Genomic DNA, 14694 nt, shown 5'->3' on the forward strand with positions numbered 1-14694 from the left:
TGTTTCCTAGACAACTTATTTTTACATTCTTCACCACCCACCTCTGTTGGATCATATTTCAGATCACACAGTTTCACAATCGTCATCATGATATAAAACACGAAATACATCAATAAATACAACAGTGTAAAGAACATGATTAACAGACGACCGAAACAGTAACAGGGAGCAAGCATGGCATTTTCCGCATCAGACCAAAATCCAGACGTAAGCATATAAACAAACACATGCACAGAACATAAAGAAAACAACATGCACATGTTTAGAATATGCAGCAGGCTAAGGCGTACGAAAGTACTCCCCTTAGAGAAGATTCGCCCCCACATACTGTGCAGATCAGGGTCCGGCGTCCTTCCCCCAGGATACAATAGCCACGACGAACCGAACGGTGCACTCCGATGGATCGTCCTTCGAAAACAGCCTCTTCGAACCACAGTTGCAGAACAACCCCTTTCGGGATAACTCACAGGAAAAAGAGAGAGAGATGGGAAATCGCAGAATGCTTCTTCAGAAATCGTCTGTCTCAGTCACTCTGTAACCCCACCCCTGACCACGCTTTTATAACCCACGAACGGTTATGAAACGTGGAAGGAGCCCGTTACGGAATCCGAGGAGTCGTGACCCGTTATCCATTCTCATTACCCGTTACCGAATCCAAAGAAACTTTGGGTAAAAAGATATTTGTCTTGATTGGATATGGCCCTAAAGGGCCAATTACCCGACCCGGCTCGGCGGGCGGGCGCGCGCGCGTGCGCGTGTGGTGGTCATCCCACTCCCTTGTTCTCAGGAACAAGTGTATGAGTTCACTAATTGCTTATAAAGCTCTCAGAAAACTCATGCAATAGCAATATGGGACTATTCCACCTTATCAAGACCTCTATCTTAAACACCTCATTCCTTCTTTGAATTTCTCTCCATTCTTTCTTACACCTAACAACCTCACCACCACCACCACCACCACCACTACACATCATCTCAAAGTCACCACCACCCTCTTCCTTTCTCTCGTTTTTTAAAGTTTTTTCACCCTATTTTTCTCATGCTACAAAAAGAAGAGAAAACTTTCTTTTAAAAAACTTCTCGTATCAAAAACTCTCATAAGCAAAATTTCTCACATCGATACTGACAACACTGGGTAGCATATTCTTTCGGTAATTGCTGATTCTCTAACTTCTGGCTTTTGTGTTACCAAGATGCTATTCATTTTGGTTGCTCAAACCAGTGTTGCCAGTATCGGTGCGTATCGGCCTGAATCGGCCAATTTGTATCGCCAGAAAAGTGATACGATTCTAACCTGAATTAGCTATTTTTTAATAAATGTAAAAAATAGCTTAAATTATTTTTAGTATTATTTTAATAGATTTAACATGTATTCTGATTGACAATTAATATTTTTTTAATTATTTTTTGGCCGATTAAGAATGATTCACTTGAGAATCGGCCAATTCACCCTGATTTGTTGGCCAAATGATACAGGTCCGATTCCGATACTGGCAACATTGACTAGAATTGTCTCGAAGAAGATATCCATAATCCATATACCATATAAGCACAGCTTCATACCTTACCTGCGTCCAGTCACATATACATAAATCCTTCTACTGAGTTGGATAAATCGAGATTCTAATAGACTAAGTTTGCAAGGCCTATACTGAGCCTTGGAAAACTTTTGGAATCCTTCTTTTGGATCGTCTTTTCTGGTACTTTTTTTCCATATTTAACCTGTGGAAACCCCCACCTGTTATCTGGCTGCAGGAAACGCCAGGGCTGGTACCCCCAGCCCCAGGGCCTAGGCTAGCTTCGGCCTTGCGCAACGGCATAGTGCCTGTAGGATTTGAACCCGGCTCTCACAGCCGCAGGCTCCCACCAACCACAATAACCCCTTTGGATTTCTTGATACCTGATTCAAGCAATCTTGTCTAGTCCAACCTGAGATGGCTCCAACAAAGACATCCCAGTCATTTTAAGGGCAAGTTTGGTTAGATATCACAAGTTTTTGAGTTCTCATGAGATTTAAAAAGTCAAACTCATCATTTGAACAGTACCAAAAGTAAAAGTAAATTGGCAAAGTGAGATTTAGAAAGTAAATCTGAGTCTCACGAGACACGAGATTTTGAAAGTAAATTTCTTTTGAACGGTATTTTCTCTTTATAAAAACACAACCAAACGTGCTCGTAAGTGTTTTGGCGTTTAAAATATAGTCATATGAAAAACAAGGGTAAAACAGAAATTAAAAAAAATCAAGATGGAGCTACAAGGGTAAAACAGGAGTGTCATCAGATTTGTCCCTAAGGTCCTTAATAACCTTGCAAGGTCCTTGGCTATTTTGGCTTTTACAACCCATGACAGACAATGGTCAAATATGAACCCAGATTGGGTTCCCCTTCAATCTTCTAATAAACAGGTAGGGTCCGCCTAACCCCAGCTTTCTTTGTCAAAAAAAAAAAAAAATCCTTAACGGCTATTCGCCAACTGGTTGTTTGACAAGGGTAAGGGCACAAGGTTCTGCATTCTGTAAATATAAATGTAATTATAGATGCCCAACAAACACTTGGATGTGCTTGGGAGTGCATGATGTTTAGATCGTGAAAACTACAGGACCCACCTCACGTCCACAGCCCAAAAAGAGTGATACCCAGGCTACGAAATCCCATGATTGGAGCACACAAGTGACAAGATTCGTGAATGCTATCATTCTGAACTTCCCACCAGAAGAGAGACTCCTCTAGCTTGACTGCTCAAGTATCAAAAAGACGTTAAAAGCAAAAACAATGGTAATGGAAAAAATCTCAAGAGTTATCTTTTTTCTAGCATGGAAATTCCGGGTGAGGTAAAAAGAATTCATATACATAATAGAAGGATTGTGGATGCTGAAGGGGCGGTGGAATGATCTTCAATCAGTACATCACATGAGAGAGGAACTACGGTGGTGGCTCCCTTTCTTGGCTTCTACCCATGTTCTTTCATGTGAGTCGCAGACTTGAGTCTTGAACTTGCACCCGAACTTTTTAGCAAATGAGCTCCATCCACCATTGCCACCAATTTCACCATCACCACCACCACCATTGACACCGTTGCTGGTTTTATCGAACTTCCGTATAGCACGCCTCATTGTGGAGCACTCGTGCTCAAGCTCGTAAACTCGAGCTCTCATACTGTCCATGTCGAGACGGAGGACCTGATTGTCCCTGAGTTTAGTCTGCCATGGTTGCCCAGCTGGGGATTGAGCCAGAAACCCAATGTGGTCTTGGAGGCGCAAAGGCCCAGCTGAATCCGGTATCGATGCGTCAGTGGCTGCAAAGGAGCCAGCGATGGCATTACGAAGCTGGAGCTGCTCAAAGAAGAGAACTTGCACTACAACCCGGAGAGGAAGCCGCTCGTTTTGAGCAGCATGGGTGCACGCTTCGAGTGTGAGCTTTTGGCAATCCATTATGCTGCATATCTTTTCGCGCTCATCGTCTGAGACCCATGGATGTGCCTAATGACATTTTCAGTAGCTCAAGGTTTAGTTAAACCTTACACACTAATAACGACCAATTTACAAGTACATTAAGAAGCATTAGGCGATAACTTAAATCTTTGGTAAAAGTTGCCTATAGGAATTGCCATTAACATTCATCAGAAGAAGCAGAAGTGAAAAAAATGCAGAAGGCTAGCATCCAAAACATTCTGAACTTCCACACAAGTTCAGTTTTGACAGGGGCATAAGCAAAGGCAACAAAAAGAAAAACATTGGGAGTCTGCAGGGACCAATAGTGACCAATCAATCAGATTTGAAGTTTCGAACCACAAAGAACAAGATAGATGTTCATGTTTAGTAGTTTGCCTGCATCCTGATATCAGGAGAAACTCAGAAATTACCCTTAGATAAAGACTTTCCTGAATCAGAGATCAGGACATATCCTGAAAATTACCCTTCGACAAAGACCATCGCTTTATTAGGAGAGTATAGATTTCAGTAGTGGCAGTTGGCTGATACCGACTGATCGATTTTGGCCTTTGTGCATTCATACTTCGCCGAATTGAACCAGCGACTCAAAACTCAAGCAACCACCAAGAACCAGTAAACCCATCTTGAGTCTATCCTAGTTGGGGCAGATCAATTTGGTTCATGGCCCGAGGCCAAGTAGTAGCGTTCTATACTGGAAGGAAAAAGGTTGAGTCACGCACTAAGCAAAGACCAAGTCCGCGTAGAACCAGCTCAGGAGGGTGGGCCAGTCTTTTTCTTACTCACCAAAAGTCTTTGCTTAGCCCTTGAGAGTTGATACCATAGTTACCAAAAGTGGGTTTACCAATTACCAAGTCTGGTTAAAAGTAAAAAAAGGTGCAAACTGGATTCTTGAAACTCTTACCTTGAGGTAGACGTCGATGGCGCGATACAGGCCGTCGTGGTAAACCCTGGCATGGTCCGGAAGCGCCACGGAGAGGTCGTAGAACTTCTCCGGCTTCAGATTCCCGTCGGACGCGATCTCCGCGAGGTACCCATCCATCAATTTCGCGACCACCATCACCGGATTCATTCCCGGCGAATTCCCGAACCTGCCGTCCCCTTCTTCTTCCTCCTCCCCGTCCGCGGAGGCCGAGCCGCCACACCCCTCGAGGAAGTACCCAAGAATCCTCTCCACGCAATCGATGTCGTAAAGGGTCTCGATGAGGTAGGAGTAGCTCGGCAGCAGCAGATCGTCCAGCGTCGACTGGTCCAGCTGCGAGGCGATTTTCCTCTCCAGCTTCGACCGGCAGACCTCCGACGCGCTCAGTATGTTCGCCGTCCGGAGCAGCCCGAACAGAAGCCTCATCGTCGTCGTCGGGTTGCTGCTCTTCCTCGCCGCCATGTGGTTCACCACTGTCTCCAAGAGCTCCCTCTGCTCGTCCTCCGTTGCGACGGAAACAGAGTGAGAGGATGGCGCCCGGTTTCGCCGCGAGAGGCCCGGGATGAACTTCTTGGCGTAGCACACCAACGACCCCTCGATGCTCTCGGGGCACAACTCGCGGGCTATCATGGCGGAGATGACCCTCTTGAAAAGAGGGAGCCCCAGAACGGTGAGCTCGTCGTACCACGAAGCGGACCTCACCGGTCCCCGGCGCGGGAACCCGGATTCGATCCCGTTCCAGGGGACATTGCCGCTGGGGCACGCCAGATCGCCGGATGCCCCCTCCGCCACCGGCCATCCGAAAAGGGACGGGTCGGTGCCGGCCTTGATCGCTATGGCGTCGATGCACCGCCTGGTGATGCCGAGCTCCTCGGCCTCCGGCAGGAGCCGCTCGCACGAACTCAGTGTCCTGACGGCGTCCTTGAGGCTCCGGAGCACCGTCTGGCTTAGGAACGCCTCCGTCTTGGCGACGAGGTTGCCATCGCCGTGCTCCTCCGTCATCTCGAGGTACTCCGCCGCGCACCGCAGCGGGGCGACGTTCGACGCCGTGAGCTCGACCTTGACACCGTAGCAGAACTTCGCGGCGATCTCGAACGCCTCGGAGCCCCCCGGGAAGTCCCGGAGGCTCAGCACGTATGCCTCCTCTTCTTCATCCTCCTCCGCCTCCTCGTCTCCCTCTTCCCCTCGGTGCATCGAGAGCTCTTGCTCTGTAATCATCCTGTGTAGTATTCCGCTCCTCGATATCAACGGAAACTAAACAAAAACCAAAGTAAGTTGAGATTTTTACGCACAAACACCCAAAAAGAGTTCGTAAAACGGCGAAATTTTAGGGCGCGAGCGGACCTTGTGGAGATGAAAGGCCATGTCTTCCACTTCTATTATAATGTCGCTAGGCAGGCCTGTGGTACAGAACCTGCACAAAACAACGAAGAAAAGAAAAGAAAAGAAAAAAACAATCTTTTTCACTAAATCCGCATCACTCTAGGTCTCAGAAAACAGGGGAAGACAGAGATCACGAATTCGCTCACCACGCCTGGCCCTTCGATTCGATCTTCTCCGACGCCATTTCCCTTCACCAAAACCTAATCTTCAAGAGCTCAGACTCCAATACAAAGAGCGCTCGATCTCCTTCACACCTTCTGCACGCGATCTACACAACGAGATCCTCAAGAAAAAGCCTCCTGCTTCAGCTGAAAAAACCCTATAGCTGAAGGACGAGCGATCGATCCTCCAGAGAGGAACCAAAGCGGAACGCTGGGGAAGGAGAAGAGCGACTCGGAGAGGAAGCGAAACTACAGTGGGCGACGACTCGTTCGACTACTTACTGCGTTTGTTGCTTCGGAGAGCAGTTATCGGGAAGAAGATGACGGTGCGCGTGTTTTCCGGTCAAGGAACTCATCGAATGAAGGAAAAGGAAGAGAAAAGGAGAGAGGAGCAGGAGATCTCCTTCTCCCTTGCGTCTGCGGGAGCAGCGAGCGGAGCGTTTCTTTCTTTCACAGACCAACCACAAGCAGAAAATGGGAGAGAGGGGGAGGGGATTCAATTTTTTATCAAAGCTTCCAAACCGATGAATACTTTATTTTTATTTTTCTTTTTTTATAGTAATTTACAAAAAGAACCTCACTTTGTGAGTTACTTAAAAAAAGCCGCCCATTATTTTCGTGTGTTACGTCTACGAGTGAATCGTCTTTTTCATTGTTTTGCGGGGGGTGATAATTAGGGATGTCAATGGGTCGCGTTTACCCGTACCAAACCCTATAAGGTTCGATTAAGACTCGGGTTCAGATTTAAAGGTCTGATTAATACATGGACTCTCTTGGGTATAGTTTGTAAAATTTTATACAAGACTGAGGCTTGACCCAAGTTTCGATTAAGACTCATAATTTTTAATATAAAAATGCTAAAAAAATATTGTTTTACTAAGTATGGCCTATAGAGTTCAGGTATGATTTCCCTTATGGACCTGGGTTTGGACCCGATACTATAGCTAAAAATCAAGGTTAAGTCTGGTTCCACCTAAGTCCAAACCAAACCAAACCCGTTGATGAGAAATCGCTATTATGGTTCGGACTGCCCGTTACGGACATTTTAGTTATTTTGTTTGACTAAAAAAAAAGGTCGGCCGAGTGATTTAGTTGTGTCTTTGAAACATAAATTGAAAAATTAGGTGGCAGAATGTAATAACCAAAAGTTTTTCATTTTTTTAATTTTAAAATAGCTAATGAAAAGTGAAGCAGCTTTTTAGCAAATTATATTTTCCTTTATGACCACTTTTTGGAATTTCGTTTCTTAAAAAATAATGGTACCACTTAGAGAGAGAGAGAGAGAGAGAGCGTTATCAGCTTCCCTGAAGGGAAAATTTTCTTCCTTGCCCTTTTTGTTTTGGCTTATTTGTTGAACAGGTTTGACGTTCAGGGAATGTCAAAGACCTTAAACCTTACCTTTTCTATTTCCAGTTTTAGGGATAGAGGTTGCATCGTGCTTGGACTGGAACTGTATCAGGTTTCTGTGAATTTGGACTCGGTATGGATTTGATTTGAGAGACAAATCCAGATTCAAACTCCACTTGGAGATGAGTCTGCTAGAGTAGGTTAAGCTCGGGTCATGTCTTTTCTGTTTTCTTTGTGGGAAAAGGTAAAAGATGGTTTTGATGTGAATCCTATCGGTTTACATTCTCCCAATTTTGGGTCCCGATGTGAAGGGATCCAACCATATAATTTAACAGATCAGATCCACATCTGGATAAAGAATGCCGATATTTTTTAGAATATGGGTTTGGCTTGGGTTGGAGCTTCAAACGTGGATGTGTCCCTGACATATTTGTTAAAATATTATGTTGAATTGTGAGGGGGAAACAATGCGGTCAGCGGGGCTCGTGTCAAGCTGAAGGCCAGGATCGAATCCTGCTGGCGTATGAGAGCCCCCGTTGCTTTACCACGGTAGAAACACTCAAGGCTGGCTGGTTGGTTGTGTCTTCCAACCCAGAATTTTACCTCGCAGGAAGCCAGAGGCCCATTAATAGGGATGGCAGTGGACTGGGCCGGGGGCCGGGGCGGGGGTCAAGGTCTTCACCCCCGCCCCATCTCAAAATCCAGACCTTCATCCCAACCTCCATCCCACGAGGGTTGGGATTTTAACCTCCATCTTCGTTTCATGTCCTCCATCCCGAGGCGGGGCAGAACCTCCTTCTCCTTCCTCCTCAGTCCATTACCATCCTTAAAAGGATTGGGATGGGGCGGGGCAAGGCGGGGATCGGGGCGGGGCTGGAGAAAGCATAAGTTCATCCCCACCTCCATCCTTGCACGGGTTTTTATTTTAATCTTCATCCCAGCCTCCATCCCTGTTTCATGTCCTCCATCCCCCGTCTAAACGGGGCGAGGCGGGGTGGGACCTCATTTCCCCCGGTCCACTGCCATCCCTACCCATTAAGTGACCCAGTTTTGGGTGAAGTTTTTTCTTTGTCATGAAAGAAAAAAAAAAAGTCCACAACATTGTTCCTGGCTGAAAGATTTATACATTCGGGTGCCTTAACTCCACAGGATTTGAAATCAAAATGACTCAGGTCAACCTGTGAGATTTCATGATTTCCAAATTCAGGCTGCCGGAAATTTCATGTTTGGTTGAACATGAGATTTCAGGCTTTTAGAATCACTTTATCAGGTTTCCTGAGAAAGCGATTATGTGAGAACAAACCAAACCTAATGATTTTAACCTTAAAATTTCCATTTTTTCAAGTATTTAAAAGGTAGGAGTGATTTATTACATTGCTGCACTGCTCGAACCATCAATAGGGGTCAGTCAGGTATGACCCAATCCCAACACATACCAAATCCAGTAGAGTTAGGGTTTGGTAACAAAAGAAGGGGTTTGATTAACTACTTGGGTTGGATCCTTAAGGTCTGGTAGGAATATGGGGCCAGGTGTGGTTTATGAAATCTAATGCCAGAACTGGGTCTGAACTGAGTTCAATTAAGATCCACAAATTTTCAATGTAAAATACATAAAACATATTATTTTACTGGCTATGGATGACCGGTACAGATTCTAGTTTATGTAATCCTTATAGGACATGAGTGGTTTTTCCTATGATAGATCCAGTCATACCTGAGAGCAGAGCCGTTCTAATGCCTCAGAGTCGGACCAAACTCGGCAGAGTTTTAGCCAACATGTTGAAACTTAGGCCCTGTTTGGAATCTTGGCATCCATAGTAGCTGAGGAAGGAAGTATGGAATCCACAAATCTAATGGATTTGATACCTCCCACCTGCTTGTTTGGAAGCATCATCAAAATTCCGTCCAAAACTTTTTGAAGCTGTTTGGAAGGATGTATGGATTTCATAGCTACCTCTTCAGCTCCACGAATTCCAAACAAACATGCAAACTTGGTATTTGCATTTGCCTTTGAGAAACCAAGATGTCATTCTATTACTCATTTCTGATATTAAACCAGTATCACATGCTTGAACTAAATTTGATGTCTAAAATTTTATTAAAAAAGACATGTAAAGAAAAAAAGCATCATCATAAAATCTTTTGTTGCAACGGCTGCGTGTACCTCTTGACCAACAACTGTTGTAAGCAGGGATTTACAAAGTTCAACCAAGAAGATCTTACAGGCACTCGTGGCCCGTTGAGTGTGTCAAGCCCACAACCAAAGGCTTTAAGCCCCACATAGTTAGCGGGGTGTCTCCGCAATCACCTACTTGTTACAACCAGGTCAGTGTTCTCAGGACCATGTAATGATCATTTGTAACTTGCTCAAAGGCTTAATCATATTTAAAAAGAGTTTTTGTTGTGTTTTTGAAAATTGTGTAAAAAGGTTTTAAAAAAAATATTTTCCAAAATCTTAGTTTTAAAAATTGAAGGTACTTACCTTGAGATATACTTGGATACTCGTTAAAGTTGAGTATCTACTTTGACTGGATCAAATGAGTCATCTTTAGTGCACTTCATTGAGTTTAAGGAGTATGAGCTCATGCCTTGTGAGACAATGAATTGAGCTACTCAAAGTAGAGTTGGGGATGTTGAGCCTAGTGTTGAGTGTACCCAGTTGATACAAAAATAAAATGATGTGAAGACTTCTTGTATGTCATCGTTAGCTTAAGGTATGTCTTATCTGTCATCACCAAGTAACGGGTCAATTTCATGAATAATTTCATGCTCAAGTTTGAACTGCTCACTTTTTTATATGAACCAACATACATAAACAACAACAACAACTACGCGTTCATCCCAAAACAATTGGGGTCGGCGATATGAACCAACAAAGAAAATCGTTCTGTGTCTTCCACATGAATCAAATAGAAAAATGGTTCCTTATATGAACCAACATATTCTTTGAAATTGAAGTCATCCTCAATATATTAATTAGGAGAAACAGCCAAATTATTGCACTTTTTTTAAGGCTTGAGGCCTTTAAAAGGGTTCTTTTGCCTTTCCATAAAAAAAAAAGGTTCCTTAAACTTTGGCGGTCTTAAACAAATAGAAAAGGAAGAGGCCACAACATGAGAAGAAAGCTCATGAGACAAGGGAGGGTGGTTGGGGGTCTTGAGATATATGAAGGGAGAGACGTTGATGTTGCTAATCTGTCGCTAATCCGTCGCTAATTAGCGACAGATTCATAAAGAAAGTTTTCTCTAGCTAATCTGGCGCTAATTTGTGACGGAAAAAAACCGTCACAAATTTTCGTCGCTAATTAACAATTTTCTTGTAGTGAAACCTGACAGGGATTATGGAGAGGGTAGATGAGCCGCTGCTGCCGAGTGTTTACAAAGACGTAGGGGTGGTGCTAGACACTCTTCACCCTCTTCGGATCCTATCATCTACCCACTTGCTGCCCTTCTGTTCAGAACGAGGAAAGAAAGAGGATGGTTTGCATGGAGTTTAGAAGGTTGGTGGGGGTATGTATGGCTTTATCGTGTGAGATGGGGGATGGCATCGAAAGAAGATCAGTGTGGGCGTCGGCGTGGGTCTTGTTGACTACTACCTATTCATGGTGGTAGTCGGATCGTGAAACTGAGTTTAGTTTTTCCCACGTCAGTTCCACAATACCATGCTTTTCTCTCCTCCCAAACAAAGGAAAAATGTGTGGATTCCACAAATCCACACCAATGCCCTCTGGGTCAGGAGATCCTAAACAGAGCCCCGTAAAGGTTTTGTTAAAACTTAAAAAAAATAACTAAAAACATTAAAAACTTTCAAATTTTCAAACCTAGATTTTAAAAAGATTTCTACTTTACAAAGTTGCATTTGGTGTTGGTACTCGATTCTTGAGAATTTATTAACATTCAAGAGAGAAAAGAGGATGAATTAAATGATATTATTTAACAATAAAATAATAATAATAAATAAGCATTTTTACCAAAATGTTATTATTTTAATGCATCTAAATAACTCTCATGATATTATCTATATTTTCTGAAAATTTTATGTATAGAATATAAAATAGCATGATTACAATGTGATATTTACGTTTTATCAAGTACATACTTGTCCGATACGGAGTCTCGAGAATGCCAACAATGCACACATCATTTTTTGTGTAATTTTCCATTAAGAATAGTATACAACGAGACAGGACACGGAGGCATACTAGAGTGTCCTTGTGACAATTCTGATAATGTGTCACCTCCCGACTGTATTTATAGGGTGGTGGAAATATCCAGAATATGCCTTGAGGGAAATCTGAATTTGTGAGCCTTAGTTAAGCAAAACTTTAGGTAATTATGGTAGTCCTATGTGGCACCCTAAAAGATGCTCAGGGCATGTTTGGCAGCATTCAAGATGTAACAGAGTTCATGAAATCTAATATTTCTATTGCTATTTGCAATCCAAGTTTTGAGTTCTTGAACTAGGATGGCCCCCAACTTCCCATTGGGACAAAAGGAATCGCTAGAAAGATCTCGTTTGCCGTTTCTAGATTTAAGACAACCGGAACATCCCTTCACGATAAAGACTTGACTCTGATCTCAAGTCTACTTTTGTTTTTTCACAATTTTTTCAATGGAGAGAAATTAAAAATTTGAGATAATTAAAATATATTTTTATATAAATGCTTAACAAGCATCTTTCTTACCAAAATGGGTTTACACTTCTCACCGTAGGAAGCACTTTCCTCTTGACATTTTTTTCAAGGAAAAGTGGCTTCCCATGGTGGAGGCAATGTTGTCAGAATCGGTCTGAATTAGCCTGAATCGGCCGATTCAGATTGAATGAGACCTTAGCCGATTCAAAAAGGGGCCAATTCGGCCATCATTACACATATTTAAAAGGATAAAATAATTTAATATTTTTTAAATATTATTTTATTGTTTGATAACACGTGTTTTATGGTAACAAGTTACCTATTCACAATTGATTAGATTTGATTCTGTCAAACTCGTTAGACTCATATGTATTCATATCCTCAAATATCACGTGCAATTGATACATTTGTGCTTTAGCAGCTGCCATTATCTTCAAAGATCGAAAGTCAAATGAACGTGGGCTGTTGCTACATTTGTGCTAACCTCAGAGGGGATAATTATGAGCAAAGGAGTCGTGCAGTAACGGTGGCTCTATCAGCAAAAAAATAAAATGAGTTTCGTTGATGGTTTAGTTATGAAACCAAACACATCTTCGCCTACTTTTGCTATTTAGACCAGATGTAACAACATGGTCCTTTCATGGGTCTTGAACTCATTGTCAAAGGACTTGAGGGAGAGTGTAATTTATGAAGAAACAACAGACGATATATGAAAAAAACTTCATTAACGTTTCTCTCAAACTAATGGACCATGAATTTTTCAGATTTGTCGTTCTATTGTAATCCTACATCAAGAAAATCTCTCTGTTTCAAATTATTATACAAAGATAAAAATTTTATGGGATGAATTGTCAACACAACTTGCTATCCCTACATGTGTTTGCAGAGCTTCCAAGTCTCTCTCGGATTTACTTCAACAAGAAAGGTTCATAAATTTTTTGATGGGCCTCAATGAATCCTATGCTCCCATAAGGAGTCAAATTTTGATCATGAATTTATTGCTAAATGTCAATAAAGCTTACAACTTATTATTGCAAGAAGAAAGACAAAATGAACTTCAAATTATGCCAATGGTTGAAAATAATGTGGCTGTTGTTGTAGATCATAGTGGGCGACTAAATCGATTCCCACCAAGCAATCCTCGTTTCAAGGGTAGGGCAAAAAGAGCGACCAAAATATGATCATTATGAAAAGTTGGGACATACTAAAGATCGTTGCTATCATATTCACGGGTTCCCAACAAAAACCATCAGTCTTCACGATCAGTGTGTTGGCACCCAAAATGGGGAAAATCATTACTCTCCAAATTTTGCAGTGCAAGTCGAATCCGAGCCAGTACTTTTAACCAAAAGTCTTGCTCTTCAACTCACAATGGACCAATACAATAAATTCTTATCTTTTATAACAGTAGGTAAAGTACCAATGGTAAACATGACAGGTAATCAATTTGCCAACTTAATTCATTTTTTTTTCTAGTGTGTAGATTCTTAACTCTGGAGCAAGCAATCATATGTGTTGCCCACTACCCACCCTATCTTTAATCCAACCCCATTATTCAAAACTTGTTAGACTTCCAAATGTACACTTTTTTATGTGACCCATGTTGGAAAAGTCATCATTTCTCCAAACATTACACTAGACCATGTTCTTCATGTACCATCATTTAAATTCAATTTAATATTTGTTAGTAAACTTACTGAATCTTTGAAATGTGACATTCATTTCTTTCCAACCCATTGTGAAATCAAGGACCATTGATCAAAGATGATAATTGGTATGGGTAAAGCGCGTGTAGGACTATATTATCTAGAGATGAAGCCAAGTCATACTGTTGCCATCTCCACCGACCAAATATCTTCTTTCAACCTATGGCATTGACGATTAGGACATCCATCTTCTCAATGCCTAAGGCATTTATCTCAATACAGCGAGATGATTCTCTTTAATAATTGTAAATGTGATATCTGTCCGTTAGCAAATAAACTCGTTTACCTTCCTCTGACAGTGACTCATGTTCTTTTTGTGTTTTTTATTTATTTCATATTGATATTTGGGGAGGATATCTCATTTCATCTATTATTGGCGCATATTATTTTCTTACTATTGTGGATGATTTTTCACGTGCCACTTGGTTATTTTTGATGCGTTTCAAATCTCAAACTAAGAAATCACTTCAGACCTTCATCAACATGATTTAAGTGCAATTTAACTCACAAGTTAAATGCATTAGGTCTGATAATGTTTATGAGTTTTTTTTCTCATGATATGCAAATTTTTCTCTCCAGCAATAGAATTTTGCAACAACATTCTTTTATTTCAACACCCCAACAAAATGAAGTAGTTGAACGCAAGCATAGGCACCTACTAGAAATTGCAAGAGCCTTAAGATTTCAAGCAATTTTACCCAACAAATTTTTTTGTGAATGTATTCTCGCTGCATCTTATTTAATAAACATATTACCCACCTCAAAATTGGATAAACATTTTGATAAAATTCCATATGAGGTGTTGTACAAATCTAAACCAAAATATCAACATTTAAGGGTTTTTGGTTGTTTATGTTTTGCACACAACATCAATTATAAACACAAATTTAATGCTCATGCACACAACTATATTTTTGTTGGATATCCTCCTGCACAAAAAGGATATAAAGTATTCGATCTTGACAAGCAAATTGTCTTTGTGAGTCGTGATGTCATATTTCATGAGAAGGTATTTTCCTTTCATTCACATATTGAGAAAACCCTTAGTGACCATGTCTTACCCATTCCCATTTCAGATGAACAAAACCAAGATC

The 14694-nt window shown here is 41.8% G+C and overlaps 1 protein-coding gene across 1 annotated transcript; it reads right to left on the minus strand.

Annotated features, from left to right (window-relative positions):
• Window positions 1-2780: 2780 nt before the first annotated feature.
• On the minus strand, window positions 2781-6465 carry LOC149841875 (BTB/POZ domain-containing protein At5g66560-like). The gene is made up of 4 exons (XM_089998747.1): window positions 5900-6465; window positions 5715-5784; window positions 4353-5624; window positions 2781-3478 (listed from the first exon to the last, which is right to left on the minus strand). Exons 1-4 carry the CDS (start codon window positions 5935-5937, stop codon window positions 2906-2908), a joined length of 1953 nt encoding a protein of 650 aa, XP_089854873.1. The 5' UTR covers window positions 5938-6465; the 3' UTR covers window positions 2781-2905.
• Window positions 6466-14694: the final 8229 nt, after the last annotated feature.

The sequence above is a fragment of the Nuphar pumila genome, chromosome 3 (assembly GCF_984573655.1).
Source record: "Nuphar pumila chromosome 3, dmNupPumi1.hap1.1, whole genome shotgun sequence".
In the NCBI taxonomy this organism is placed as follows: Eukaryota; Viridiplantae; Streptophyta; class Magnoliopsida; order Nymphaeales; family Nymphaeaceae; genus Nuphar; species Nuphar pumila.